This window comes from Chinchilla lanigera, unplaced genomic scaffold (assembly GCF_000276665.1).
Source record: "Chinchilla lanigera isolate Chin_1 unplaced genomic scaffold, ChiLan1.0 scaffold00032, whole genome shotgun sequence".
NCBI lineage: Eukaryota > Metazoa > Chordata > Mammalia > Rodentia > Chinchillidae > Chinchilla > Chinchilla lanigera.
Window position 1 is genome coordinate 15,046,764 of NW_004955433.1, and position 15,148 is coordinate 15,061,911.

Genomic DNA, 15,148 nt, shown 5'->3' on the forward strand with positions numbered 1-15,148 from the left:
GACAGACAGAAGGACGGATGGCAGACAGGCAGGAGGTGGTGAGTCTGACTGGTGAACCGTCTGAGCTGGGGATGGAGATCCAGGACGCAGCTACTGGAGAACAAAGGTCTGGAGGAAATGACACCAGGGAAGGAGAAAGCATTGCTTAGGGTAAAAACAGCCCAGGAGAGAGGAGTCCAGGACGGAGACCCCTGCCACGCCCACGCTCAGAAAGCAAGAATGTCACCAAGAAGAGAACCAGGAAGAACCAGGTGCCATATCCCGGGGAGGAGGATTGTCCATGGACAGTGGTTCCCAGGGATGGAAGGGCACTTACTAAACCAGCTGGGGACCCAAGGACTTTCCACTTGCCACCCCAGGCAAGTCTCCCAGCTGTGCCATGAGGGAGTATCAGCCCTTAGGCCTATCTTACAGCACCTTGGTTGCACCCCCAGGGGTGGTGGAAGATGGACTGGGACCACAGCACATGATGGTAGCCATCGCCCCACACTGCCCATAGGGAGAGGACGGGAAGTTCACAGTGCCCATGAGACTGGGGCTCAGAGAGGGTTTCCGGGAGCATCGGGCCAGAAGCCTTGTTGCTAAGGATTCATTAAATCACCAGTGGTATTTATACACAATGGAGCGCTACTCTGCTGTAAAGAAGGATAAATTTGAGTCATTTGTAGGAAAATGAAGGCACCTTGAGACCATAATGTTAAGTGAAAGAAATCAGGCACAAGCTTAAATACTGCATGGATTCTCTTAGATGAGAAGCCAAAAAAATAAATAACTCAAAGAGCAAAATAAAAAACAGATATTAAGAAACACAGCACCAGGCATAATGGCGCACACCTGTAATCCCTGCACTTGGGAGGCTGAAACAAGAGCTGGCTGTGAGTTTGAGGCCAGCCTGGGCTCCATAGTGAGTTCAAGGTCAGACTGAACTACAGAGTGAGAGCCTGTTTCAAACAAAACAGAAAGAAAGAAAAGAGAGATAGATCTTATGGAATAGGAAGAGGACCAAGAGTTGGAGCGAGGGGAGAGAAAGCAGAGGTAAAAAGAATAGTTAAGATGTGCTATGGCCATGTACCAGCTCCAGCTCCCACGAGGAATGTAATCATTATATACTGCAAACAGGTACTAATAAAGAAAACTTTTTAAAATCATAAGTAGGCAGAGAGAAAATGACAGTGAGAAGTGAAGGCCACATGGCAGAGATCCAGGTCATGAATGAAAGGAGAAGTAAAAGGGGGGTGCACAGGGGTGCGGAGAGGAGGGGTGACTTAATGAATGGAGAGACAGGGCCACGTTGTTGGCAGAAGCTGAGGCCACAGGTGGGAGGCTGCGAAGAGCCAGGCGGCAGACCTGTGGCTGAAGAAGGAGGCCCCCCTGGGGTGAAGACGGCCGGGGGTTAAAAAAAGCCACCACTGATCGATTCAGGGTTAGCAGAAAATGGCCAAAACCTACAAGAAAATTATAAACCAGATTTTTAAAAAAGAGTCAGAGTCCCCTTGGTTGGGTTCCTCCGCCTCATCTGTGATAAAAGGATTTGAGAGTGATTGGTGAACTGGCAGGACACGGTGGGTCAAAAATAATTGGTTCTAAAGTGAGTGAAAGCCGGGCGTGGTGGCGCACGCCTGTAATCCCAGTACTCGGGAGGCTGAGGCAGGAGGATCATTGCGAGTTCAAGACCAGCCTGGGCTACAAAGTGAGCTCAAAGCCAGCCTGAACTGCATAGTGAGACCCTGTCTCAAAAAAAAAAAAAAAAAATTAAAAAAAACTAAAGTGAACAAGCCCCTGGGATAGAATGTAACCTGGGCCCATGCCACAGTTCAGAAATTTGTAAGTGGTCATCCATCTATTCAGGCACCCATGCATGCATGTATCCACCCACCCATCAGCCCATCCGCCCATCCTTCCATCCCTCCCTCCATCCACCCATCCACCCACCTGTCCAGCTACCTGCCTTTTTGTCCATTCAACAAATCCCTTATTGTGCACCTACTGGGTGCTAAGCCCACAGAGACAAGTTGGAACACAAAACTGATACTCATTTTCAAGGATTCCCCGGCCTTCTGTGTGAGACACAACAAATAAACCAGCAACCGCCACACATTGTGAAGACAGCCATGATGGGGTGGGGGTGTCAGTGACCTCTGGGGGCACAGGGAAGTGGGAGTTGGAGGAAGTGCAGTGGAGGAAGGAAGTGCAGGTCCCAGCTGGATCTGAAGGAGGAGGGAGTGAAAGGAAGTGGGGCAGTGGGTGGAAGTGAGTGTTCTAGACAGAGCAACAGCTCAGCCTTGGGGATCAGCCAGAGCCCACCTTTCCAGGAACTGAAAGCCCAGTGGTGCAACGGGTGCAGGCTGGAGGAAGCAGTTGAGGCAGGAAGAGTAGGAGGAATTTAGCTTCTTCCTGAGGGCAACAGGGAGGCCACTCACTGAAGAATCTTAGGAGGGCAAAGCCTTGCTCAGAATTATGTGACCGGGCTTTAGAGAGGGGACACATTGCAGGGGCAGCCTGGAAGCTGGGACAGAAGTAGAGGCCAGGGTCCAGCAGAGAGACAGAGGTGGAGCATGTGGATGGTGAGGAGATGGCTCACAATGCCTAACTCCACAGGCCTTGCTGACTGACCGAATGTGGGCTCTGAAGCGGGAGAACACGGGGTGGGCCTCAGGAATGACAGACTCCTCAGACTGAGGTGGGCCACAGTTGGGGGTGAAGGGTGGAAACCGCACTGGGGACCCTCACATCTTAGCTGAACTGGCCCTGATCTCTGGTCCCCAGCAGGGCAGGATAAATCCAGCTTCCGCTGCTAGAGGGTGGTGCTGAGTGGACAAAAGCAGGATCCTTCTGGAGAGTTCTGGGAGGCCCAGGGAAGTCACCGCACTTGCCCGGGCCTTGGTGGACTGCTGTGACCTGGGATGGCCAGGCCTTGGTGGACTGCTGTGACCTGCACTTCTGGCCAGACTTCTGCTCCTGGCCTGTGTGGGATGGAAGGAAATGAAGAGCTTCCACCCCAGCCACTTGCCTGTCTGTGACCCAGAGCATATCCGGTCCTGCCCCATCCCCGCGGGGGGGGGGGGGGGGGGAGGCTTGCTCCTTTGTTTTAGGGTAAAGGGCCCAGAATCCTTCTGGCCAAATCAGGGTGGAGGTTGACACCTAGGGCTGGTGTTACCCCAAAGGTCTCCACTGAGGCATCAGCCCGGGGACTGGGCAGGAGGGGACAGTGCATTGACACGCGGTGTCCAGCCTCCTCAGTCAGAGGTTACCAGGGCCACTCCCTCCCTCTCACACGCAATTCTCCTTCCACACTCTGCTCCTTACCCCACCGTGTCCAGCCTGTGCCCAGCCTGTTCCCTGTTCTACCTCCAGCCAGGACACGTGCTCCCATGCCCTCTACAAAGCCCTCCTAGAGGCTGCCGCCTCCCCCAGGCATCCCATCGTCATCCCGGCCCGTGATCTTGCTGCACTGGAAAGGTCCCCACGCCCTGCTCCCACACTCAGATTCCAGGACTCTGGGAAGCTCCCTTGGTGTCCACGTCATTGCCTGGGGAAACAAAGGACTAAGTCTGGTTAATCCCTAATTAGGAAACCACCTTACAAATGTCCCTGGCTATGCTGCACTCCAAACAAGGCTGGGAGGCACCTGGCCTCTGCTTCCTTCTGTCCTGAATTCACCAGGCTAAGAGTTACCGACAGTCTGTCCGAATGTGTCTGACACTGTGCTGGGCGCAGGGGACGGCCTGGTGCAGGGTGAAGTGGCCACAGCCCTGTCCTCATGGACCTGAGCCTCGCATGGGGCTGTTTCCCCACCAGAGTTCCTGCTGCTCTCCTAGTTTATCTTCCCACATTCCCTCCTGTGCGCCTTCGCCTGGGCAGTGCCCTCCCTGCCTTGCTGGTATGAGTCTTGCCTACCAGGCCCCTGCCACCACCTCCAGGCAGCCTTCTGAGGTCTGCAGGCCAGAAGCAGCCTCTGCCCACCCTGCATCCTGGGGTCTCAGGTCTGTTCTAAACCCCTCCTGTGAACTCCACAAGAGCAAGGCTGCATCAGGCGTTTGTGGTCTCCCCAACCCTGGTGCGGCACCAAGGGACCACCCAAGCAGCATCACCGCTCTGTCCCCCTCTGGCCGGCAGCTGCACTAGCCCAGAACTAATTCAGAACCTTTGCCCCTGCTGCTAGGACCAGTTCCCTAGAAGGAGAGGGGAATTTACGTCCTTCTGCAGAAAAGTTCTGAGTGGGCAGCAGACACAGAGGACCAGGACCCAGGCGGGGAGTTCCCCGGAAGTGGGGGGTCAAGTCATTAACTGCATCAGGGCAGCCCATTGCCCAAAATAGTAATGAGGGGCAGATGGAGAAGACCCAAGAGGGTGGGAATATGCCACTGGGCAGAGGGCATGGGGTAATAAGGTCGGCGGGAGGCAACCAGGTCCCGGGAGATCAGCAGAGATGTTCCCCCTCACACCTCCTCCTACGGCCCAGGCCTCCTGCTCCAGGCCACAGCGCCTGGACCCTGTGCCCCTTCTCCAGCCCAGCCAGCTGGCTGCTCCTGTGATGTACAGGAGCAGGTTCTGTGCACCAGGGGGTGAACCCTCAGGAGACCCACACCATGTGCAGGTGGAAAGGTGCCCTGGGGACAGGAGAGAGGGCCCCGGCAAGGAAGCTAGGGACAGAGACACCACCCAGACTCTGACCTAGGGAGGTGCAGGGTTAGGGTCTCCAGCAGCTGATGTGACTCCAGAGAAGCAGAAACATAAATGCTGGTGTGAGCACCACCACGGGAGGAATCCATTTTTCCTAGACCTGTCATTGGCTGGACTCCGGAGGACCATCTAGAATTCCCTCTATAGGGGAAACTGAGGCCCAGAGAGGACCTATGAGCTGCCTGAGGTCACACAGCTGGGTAGTGGCACAGGATCCTGCTCACATGGACAGGAGATATCTCCCATCCCCAGGAACTAAAACAGTCCTGCCTTCTGAGGGGCACCTGTCCTGTCCTGATATGACCTGGTCTTCTCCTAGGTGTCCGGGGATGGATGAGGTTACACTCAGAGTCCTGCCCTTGGGAGTTGGGTTTCAACAAACATCAGCACATGTTGTCATCACCGTTAGTACAGATTTAATAATGATTCAGTGATTATCACAGAGCTGACCCTGAGAGAGCCCAATGCACCTGGTAGCACATCCCGGGCTGGGGGGGTGTCATTCTCAGCTGCCCCTGGTGCCTCAGGGACAGGGGAAGCCAGGCCCAGACCCCATGTGTCACAGTCAAAGTCCAGTCACCTCCAGGTCTCAAGCTGCCCTGCCAGGATGCTGCACACCTGAGGGCAGGCAGGGGTTCCTTCTGATGTATTTATTTAGGTGTTTTGAGACAGGGTCTCACTATGTAGCTCAGGCTGGCCTTGAACTTGTGGTGATCCTCCTGCCTCAGCCTCCTGAGTGCTGCTGGGATTACAGGCATGCACCATTCCCAGCACATGGGTCCCTTCTAATGCTCTGTCCCTCGGGAGCCCTGCTGCTCAGGGGACTGATGGGTGTGCAGTGATGCTCTCCCCGTGAAGTGTGCAGAGTTCCAAGCTGGGCTCCTAGAAAGCGTGCTGAGGCCTGGTGGGAACCTGACTGGGGCTCGAGCTGGACTCTGCCATGAAGCTTTGCATCTCTTGAGTATCTTCCATTCTGCAAGTGCCTGAAGCAAGGGCCCCAGTCTGGGGAACAGGGCTCCGCACTCATCAGAGCTCAGTATGGACTCAATGTGCTTAAAGCCCGGTCTGGGGAAGGCAAGGCAGCTGTCCTCGGGGCCCTTTTGAGCCTCAGACTTTTCTCAGAGCCCCAGGGCTTGGCCTTCTTGCAGAGTAGCTAGGCGCCTGTGCACAGCTGCAGCCCCCAGGGGACCCTCCTAGCACCCCAAAGCTCTTGGCTCACTTGGCCTCTGCTGTTTGTCCACCGTATCTGTCCCCACAGGGCGCCAGACATGAAGGCCTCTCACCAGCATCCGAGCAGGGTAAACCCAGTGCAGGACAGAGGCCTCTTGCTTCTGCTAATAGAGGAACCAAGAAATGTCCCCTGGGAAAGCAGAAGTGTCACTGTCCTGTCCCTGGACACACGGACTCCACTTCTGTCCTCAGTTCAGTACCCGTTCTCTGGAAAGCCGCAAACATTCCAAGACTGGACTTCTACCGAATCATCTCAAATTCTGTGAACAGCCCTGGCCCAGGAAGGGAGTGGGAGGCGACAGAGGTGGAGCACAACCTTGAAGAGGTTAAATAAGTCACCCCCAACCTCACCATCATGCTCATCTCTGCTGAGCAGAGGGACCAGAGAACTTCTCCCGGCCCTGGCGCCATGACATCCCTGCAGACGCTGATGCTGGCCACCCTGCTTCTGAGCGCCTCTCTGCAGTGTGGCCATGCAGGTGAGAGCAGGGCACAGGTGCCAGGCAGGGGGCAGCAGTGGGCCCTGTCTATGCTCACAGAGGATACCAGGGCTGGCATTTTGGAGGACGATAATGGGGATGAGGTTGTGCCCTTGCGCTTCGGCACAGGCTCGGGGCGGGACAATGTACAGCACACCTGGGACTGCAGTGTAAGGACGCAGTGGTGGGCCCTGTCTATGCTCACAGAGGATACCAGGGCTGGCATTTTGGAGGACGATAATGGGGATGAGGTTGTGCCCTTGCGCTTCGGCACAGGCTCGGGGCGGGACAATGTACAGCACACCTGGGACTGCAGTGTAAGGACGCAGTGACTGTGGGTCTGCAGTGCAGAATGAATGAGTCTGATTCTCACAGTTACGGGTTAGTAGCTGTTTTATTACTGGGTTTTTATGTACCATAAGGGAAGCAGCATAAAGACAGGAGGACTGGCTCCAAGAACGTGTGAAAAAAGAGGATTTTATATTCAGTTGGGAAGGGAAAGTTAAAATAAGGTTGCTGGTTAGAGACCCACACACAGGTAAGTGCACACACACACAAACACACAGGACCCTCACAGAGGCCTCACACACACACATGCACACGTTAACACAGAGACACAAAATCACCCACTCGAACACTCGCACACGGACCCACCCCAAGAACACAGGCACAGAGAGACACAAGCACACACACATGCAGTCACCACATGCAGACACAAAGACAGACAGACAGACACACACACACACCGCAGACACCCTCCCCCCAGACACTCAGACACCGCTGCTGCTCTGTCTGTAGCTCGAGCCACCAACGTGGGACGAGAGTGCTGCCTGGAGCACTTCAAGGGAGCCATTCCCACCAGAAAGCTGGTGCACTGGTACAGGACCTCGGCCGAGTGTCCCAAGGACGCCATCGTGTGAGTCCCCCTCCACTGCACCCCTACTCCTGGGACCCTGGAGCTCCAGGACAGCCACTAGGGAGATGGGGAGAGAGGAGCCCCTCCCCCCTACTGCCAGCCTGCCCCCTGGGGCACCCAAAGGGCTGCAGGCCACGAGGTCCAACCTCTCTGTTGACTCACTGGGAGGGATGGGACACCCCAGGTCATGCAGCCATCCAGTGACCATGTGGTCACTTCCCCTTCCTGGGCCGCAGCCAGGTAGAGGGCAGCTGCTACTGCAGGCCGATGTGGCTTCAGGAGAATTCTCACCTCTTGGGACCTGGAAGTCATGGCGAGCACAGGGTGGGCGGGCAGGCTCTCCCACCCCCGAAGGCTCTTCCGACTCTCACACCCGATGCTTCCCTCCGAGCAGGTTTGTGACCGTCCAGGGCAGGCACATCTGCTCGGACCCTGAGGACAGGCGCGTGAGGAAGGCAGTTAGATACCTGCAGAGCCTCATGAAGTCACTCAGAGCCACCACCCACGACTGATGCTCTTCCCGGACCATTCAGAGACTTCCGGCATCTGCATTCAGGACCCCAGCCCCGAGCGGCCTGAGGAGCCTCAGCGAGGGAGACCATCCCTTCCTGAACAGACCCCGCGGGCACCGAGGAGCCCAGATTAAACAGCCCTTCCCCTCCGTCTGGGTCAGTATGTTCTGTCCCCCCAGTGCCACACACCCATCCCCTCTGGCTTCACACCGGAAGGGTCCTCAGAGAGCATCTGGTCCTGGCCTGTCCAGGTCAGAAGGGAAGCTGAGGCGGGCAGAGGGGCGTGGCTGCTGCAGACCGGGAACAAGTGGGTGGAGCACCTGGCAGGGAGGGGCGGGGCTGAGCAGAACCGGCGGATAGAGCCCTGCAGCCCCCAGCTGGCCCCTCCCGTGGTGGCGGGTAGAGTCCCGGGAGGGCCAGCTGGACTCCCTGGTCTTTTCTGTCCCCAGAGTCACCCCCTAGACCAGCCCTCGTTCTTCCTTGACGCAGGACCGTGAACCCTGCTCCCTTTATGTTTGGGGTTCAATTGTACAAGTGTTCCCAGGAGCCTTTAAGTGCTGGGCAGTTTCCGGGCTGGATGGGGGCTGGGGGAGGTGACCTGCAGCCCCGGCCCCATCTCCCGCACTCCCTAGTTCCTCAGCACTCACTACACTTCAGCGGAGCCCAGAAAATCTCCGGGGCCCCTCTCCCAGCTCCTGCAGCATCCCCACGCCGGCTGAGCCAGCTCTGCGCGCCCTGGGTCCTACGCAGGCATGGGGCACCAGGACCTCGCCTCTCCGGCTCTTCCCTCCTTCCTCCTCTGTTCCCGGGGTCCCCTCCCCCTCGGCCCTTCCCGCTTCAGGCGACCCCACGTGACCCCACGGCTGCTCCCTCCCCAGTCCCCATCCAGCCTGAGCCCAGTGCCACCCCACCCCCACTCCCACTCGGGTTTCCTCCGGTCCCTGGTGTGCGTCGTTCTCTCAGGGATGCCTGGCTGTGCCTGTCAGTCCCCATTCCTGCGTCACATTGGGAGCGCTGCGAGCCACTCGGTCGCCCCATGCTCTGAAGGAGAGAAACAGGAGCCTCTGCCTAAGCCCAGCTCAGGACTGGAGCCAGAGCGGGCAGCAGGAGAATCAGGGGTCTTTGCATTCCAGGGCTACCGTAGGCACCCGGCCAGCTTCTTCTGGGACAGTCTGGGGCCGAGGCATTGGGTCCATCGCCCAGCACTGGCTGAGCCCTGAGTGGTTTGGCAGGGCTGCGGTCTGGTTATTTCCAGGCAAGTGTTTTGTCTCCTGCCGCCCCTTGTGGCCATTTGTCTCATAGCAGGGCAGATGCCCTCTATCCGGTAGAGGTAGAAAACAAAACAAAAAAACAGTTAATAAGGAGGCAACAACGGTGGTGGACGGGCTCCTCCGACCCCAGTGTCTCTCCAGCACAGGTGGGCTCTCTTCCTGCCCTGAAGCCGAGGGGGAGCCCTGGAGCAACGGCCGCACACCGAGTCCCGGGGCAGCCTGTCTGAGGGCCTTGAGGAGTAGGGTTCTCTGGGTCCACAAGGTAGAAGAAAGATGACCTAAATCGTGAGGACCACTAGTTTGAGATCAGCCCGGGCTACATAGCGAACTCAAGGCCATCCTGAACTACATAGTGGGACCCTGTCTCAAAAAAACCCACAGATAAATAAATAAATCAATAAATGGCAGGAGGCAAGCAGGCTGTCCCCTCAGGCAGTGAGGGAGAGTAAGGGCTGGGGCTGGGGCCCTGCACCCTGAAACCGAGGCCTGGAGGACTCAGAATGCTTAACTCTGAGCAGAATGCAGAATGTTTCCTGAAAGAAGCAAGAACTTTTGGGGACTGGATAGTGCTGGGCCTAGCATGTGCTGAGGCCCTGGGTTCAATTTCTAGTAGTGGAAAAAAAAAGCCAGACTCCCACCCCCAAGAAGTCCACTGGGTAAACTCCAATAGGGAGAGACATGGGAGCTCCTGGGGAGGGCCTCAAAAGCAAAGGGGCAGGGGCCGGGCCCAGGCCACTGGGCAGGGACAGCTGGAGCCAGGACAGGGCACAAAATGCAGGATTTGGAAGCCAAGCATTCGATAGCACGGTCACGATGCCAAGTGGGTGGGGTGAGATGCTACCCTGTTCCCCAGTGCCTCTGAGGAACAGACTGGGAGACCCCTGTGATCGGCACGTGCGCGAGGGAGGAAGATGAGGAACGGGCAGGGACGGTGCACAGTGAAAAGGGCCCCAGTCATTTACTGCTCCCTCCACCCGGAGGCACCCCCTTTCCTCCACTTGTGAGATCCAGTTCCCATTCTAAGCTCACTCCTCCACGAGGCCCTCCCTGGTCTCCTTGGTTACACCTAACCAGCAATCTAGCAGCTCCCCACTCTCACCTGTCTGATACTGGCCACATGCTGTCGCCCTCCTTGTAACTGCTCTGCGGTTGAATTCAGCTAAGGAGCTCACGGCTGCAGGTTTCCAGGTCAGACAATTCAGTACGTGACTTAGTTATAAGGGGAGGGAGTATTTTGTGCATGGCAGATATTTGATTTATACATTTACATCAGGTGAATTCCACGCGGCACTAGCGGGAAAGAAATGTCCCAAGGTGCTATTACAGCTGAGCTTCGGGCCCACACATCCTAAGAGGTGGAAATTAAAGGACTCGGGTCCTTCCCCAGTAGTCCACCAGAGGGAGCCATGGAACACAATTCTGAGGTTGATGTACGAGGCCCGGACTCCAGCCTCAGTGCTGTCCCCAGAGGGGACATCTGATGGTAGCTGTGGGCCGCTGGCCAGCTCTTCGAGGGGAGCAGAGTTAGGACACCACCCAATACACTGCCTGGGAGTAGCTGGGTAGAGAAGAGTCAAGAAAAAATGCTGCTGGAGCTGCAGGACCACTGTTTCCAGGAGAAACTGCTGTGCTTGGAGTACTAAGGAGGGGTGGCTTGTGCCTTCTGACTCTGTATTTGTCCACGTGGCATCCATTCATCACAGGAACAAGTGAAGTTGCTAACGCTTCCGTGATCCAGCTTTTGTGGCTGTTCAAAAATCACATGATAGCCGGGCGTGGTGGCGCGCTGCTGTAGTCCGGGCTACTCCGGATGCTGAGGTGGGAGGATCGCTTGAGTCCAGGAGTTCTGGGCTGCAGTGTACTATGCCGATCACGTGTCCGCACTAGGTTTGGCATCAATAGGGTGACCTCTCCGAAGCGGGGGATCACCAGGTTGCCTAAGGCGGAATGAACCGGCCCAGGTTGGAAACGGAGCAGGTCAAAACTCCCGCGCTGATCAGTAGTGGGACTGCACCTGTGAGTAGCCACTGCACTCCAGCCTGGGCAATACAGTGAGACCCCTTCCCTTTACCCCTTCCACATAACCTGTATTTGGGATACTTCACTAGGGACAATTTCCAACTTTAAAACAATCATATTATAAAAGGGCAGTGGAACATATCTGGAGTTTCAGATACTTGGGAGGCCAAGGCAGGTTATATGAGCCTGGGAGTTTGAGACCAGTCTGGGGAACATAGCAAGAGCCCATCTCAAAAAAGAAAAAAAAAAATCTGTTGGGCATAGTGGCACATGCCTATAACCCAGCACTTGGGAGGCTGTGGCGGGAGGATTGCCACAAGTTCAAGGCCTGCCTGCAATACACAGTGAGTTCAAGGCCAGCCTGAACTATATACATAGCAAGACCCTGCCTTGCTTTTTTGAGACCGCTGTCATTAAATTGCCCAACATCAGGTAAATTCCACAGGGGCACTAGTAGGGACAGAAATGTCCTAAGGTGCTGATAAGATTAGGTGTTGTTAAGACTTTAACAACAAAAATCTTAAAAGCCAATCCCCAATTCAGATGCCCTCTCATACTCCAAGCCAATATTTCCCCTGCCCCAAATCACCCAGCATCAGGAACCAGGCCCAAGGCCCTCTGGGAGCCACGTGCCTGGAGAAATCCTAAGAACTCTCCATCTTTCCCTCCCTGCTTTGTCTTTCCTGAGGAAACCTCAGGAATACTGTGGTCTAAGTTTTTCTGCCTCCTGGCCGACTCTGGTGAGTCCCTGTGACACTACATGGCTCAGTGCCCTCATGTCTGGAAAATGCAGTTGACACAGTCTTCATTCCGTGGCATGGGCCTCAGTGTCATCAGTCACCTAGTTATGGTTTGTGTCTGAATGCCCCTGCCCCCAGAGCCTCATGCAGTCATGGTGCAGTCTTCTAGAGTTTGTGATTGATCCATGGTCCAATGCTGGAATGGGTGTGCGAGCTACCAGGCCCCAGGGCAAGTAGTTTGCATACAGTATAAGGGAGGGAAAGAGACTTGCTCTTCCCGCTGCCACTCCTTCCTTTTGTTCTTACTGCTTTTGCTGTCTTCTGCCTCCGGGAACTGTTGCCCTCTGCCATGTGCCACTCTGCCTTGGAGCCAGCTGATTACACACTAAAACCTCCACAAACCGTGAGCTAAATGAACCTTTCCTTCTTTAATTTTGGGTGTCAGGCATTTTGTCCCAGCAACGAGAGAAAAGTAACCAAGGCAGACCTCTGTAAATTTAAACCCCACAGGTGCATTTTAACTCAAGGGGGTAAGGACCTGTTTCCAGTTTGTTTTGAGACAAGGTTTCACTATGCAATCCAAGCTGGTCATGGACTCACTTTGTAGCCTAGGCGGGCCTTGAACTCACCGTGATCCTTCTGCCTCAGCCTCCTGAGTGCTGGGATTACAGGCATATGCTGCCATGCCCGGTCCTGTTTCCAGTTTTGACTTCACCACTGACTGGCTGTGGACCTTCCCCTACTTGCTTCTCTTCCAGGGCCTGTTCTCCACAAAACAGGGAACTTGGGCTTTCTCTGACCCATGCTCCATTGGCTGCCTTTCTGCCCCTCACACTACACTCAAGGAATCCCAGTCTAAGGAACTTGCAGTTTCTTTCCAAATATCTTGCCATGACTTGGTGCTCCCCACCCCGACTTTCTCCAGAGCCAACGCAGCAGCCACAGGGATGGAATACTCGGCCAGGTGCACAGACAGGGCCTTGTCACACAGCAAGTCCAACTGACTCATCAGAGCTCGCACTGGTGTGTTTGCTGTGGGATTTTCCCAGCAGTCAACAGGCGCAAACAGCCAGCATCCCTCCTCCTGCAGATGAACAGAACAGCAGTGTCAGTGGGTGTCCACCCATGCAGTACCATTCCATCCTGCCATCAAAGCAAGGCAGGCTATGACTGGGGAGCTGCCTGAAAACGTTATGTTAATGAAAGAAGCCAGCCACGAACAGACCACATACTGCATGATCTCATTATACTCCGTGTTAGAAGAAGGGACTCCATAGTCAGATCACAGACTAGTGGTGACCAGGGGCAGGGAGAGGGAGATGGGAGTAACTCTTAATGGCTAAGAGGCTTCCTTTTCTTTTTTTTTCTTTTTCTTTTTTTTTTTTTCCAGTACCGGGAATCGAACTCACGACCTTTCACTTGCCAGGCAGGCACTGTGCCGCTGAGCTAAATCCCCAGCCCCGAGGCTTGCTTTTCAGAAGATGAAACAGGCAGAGGTAGTGATTGCATATGATGAATGTAAAAGATGCTGATGTTTTTTTTTCTGGTACTGGAGTTAGACCCAAAGCCTCTGCACTGAGCTACACTTCCAACTCTGTTATTTCTTATTTGGATGCAGGGTCTCACTAAGTTGCTAAGCTGCCCAAACTGGGCTCAAACTTGCGATCCTCCTGCTAATGTTTACTGACTTCACATCTGGAATTTTATTTTTTCACTTCTTGACTCAGATCTGCTGATTTGTGTTTTCATCACACATCTTTCTATGTCTCTTAAATCATCTCCTGGAGCTCTCCCCATCATATTTCATACATTTGTGTAATTTTCAGCACAAAATGTGGGCACAGCACTCATTTGCTCCAAGCAGATGTTCTCCCCCGTTTGTGATGCTGGGAAGGGACCCAGGCGTTTGTGCCTAGCAGGCAAGTGGTCCCCTTCTGAGACACACCCAGCCCTCCCTCACAATCTACCATCACATTTAAATAATATCAGCAGACAGACCAACAGATACATAAGCATTAGTGTTATGATTTGTTCTTCAAAATGTTCATGTGGGGGCTGGGGATTTAGCTCAGCGGCACAGCACCTGCCTGGCAAGCGCGAGGTTGTGAGTTCGATTCCCAGTACCGGAAAAAAAAACAAAACAACAACAACAACACAAAATGTTCATGTGTTAATCCACCAACAAGTTCAAGGCTGACTGTGCTCTTGTCGGTGTGGCCAGGTTGGAAGTTGTCACTGCGGGCGTGATCTAGAAGGGAATATTCTTATGCCCGCCGGTCCCCTCTAGATTGGTCTTGTCCTCTCTGCTGCTTGGCTGCCATGATGAGCAGCATTCGTCTGCAGGCCGCTTCTCTGTGGGAGCCACCTGTGGTCTAAAACCTCTTATGCTGTGAGCCAAAACAAGTGTTTTCACCTTTAAGATGTGTATGTCAGATACTTTATACCAAAATATGGAAAGGCAGTTAACATAATTAGTTTGCCATTAGTTTTTACATAAACATTATTCCAAACACTTGATTCAGTATGGTTTGAAAAGCATTGAGCCATGGTTTCAACACTTAGTGCAGCCCCGGGAGTGGAACCCAGGGCCTTGCACTGAGCTACTTCCCTTTTTAAATTTTTGAGACCGCTGAGTCATTAAATTGTCCGGGTTGGGGCTCAGACACAGCAAAGCAACAAGCACACACACAAGGGAGGAAATAGCCAGAAGCACCTTCTTCCTCTCCCTTACATATGCAAACTGTCCACCCCAGGGCGGGTGTAGCTCTCACACCCATAATCAAACTCTAAAAGCCTGCCCCATGGCCGCAGGAGGCTTTGGGGGGACACCCAGACATAAACCATAACAGCTCTATTTTTTGACACAGTATCTCACTACGTAGCACAGGTTGGCCTCCAACTTGTGGCAATCCTCTTGCCTCAGCCTGCCGTGCACTGGGATTACAGGCATGCACCACCACACCTGGCTGGTCCCGAGTTTTGTTCGCCGGTCTCCTTGAGCTTTAGTTGTCAGGTATGTGCATGTGTAATCTGTATGCATCTTTGTGTGTCACTAATGATGTACTGACGCAGCTCACATGGTTTAAACTTCATGTAGACAAGCCATTTCATGTACACATCCATGGCTTGCTCTCGTGGCTGCTCTGTGACTCCTCCAGGCCCGCACTCCATCACAGCTCATTCTGCGGTAGTGTCCCACCCTGCGGTCATGTGTGTCACTCATCTGCTCTCTTGCTAATGGGCTATTGGATCCTGGCCAGGTTCTTGCTCTTACATGTGTTGCGGCTTTGGCTATGTT

The 15,148-nt window shown here is 54.4% G+C and overlaps 1 protein-coding gene across 1 annotated transcript; it reads left to right on the forward strand.

The window, feature by feature from the left end:
- Nucleotides 1-5,852: 5,852 nt before the first annotated feature.
- On the forward strand, nt 5,853-7,969 carry Ccl17 (chemokine (C-C motif) ligand 17). Its single transcript, XM_013516202.1, has 3 exons — nt 5,853-6,392; nt 7,191-7,308; nt 7,703-7,969. The coding sequence occupies exons 1-3, from the start codon at nt 6,269-6,271 to the stop codon at nt 7,818-7,820; spliced, it is 360 nt and encodes a 119-aa protein (XP_013371656.1). The 5' UTR covers nt 5,853-6,268; the 3' UTR covers nt 7,821-7,969.
- Nucleotides 7,970-15,148: the final 7,179 nt, after the last annotated feature.

What these genes read in the sequence shown, in the direction of transcription:
- Ccl17 (XM_013516202.1), top strand. Translation starts at nt 6,269, where the DNA reads ATGCTCATCTCTGCTGAGCAGAGGGACCAGAGAACTTCTCCCGGCCCT. An exon ending in TCTGCAGTGTGGCCATGCAG is followed by an intron (nt 6,393 to 7,190) that starts GTGAGAGCAGGG and finishes CTCTGTCTGTAG; the next exon opens with CTCGAGCCACCAACGTGGGA. An exon ending in TGTCCCAAGGACGCCATCGT is followed by an intron (nt 7,309 to 7,702) that starts GTGAGTCCCCCT and finishes CCCTCCGAGCAG; the next exon opens with GTTTGTGACCGTCCAGGGCA.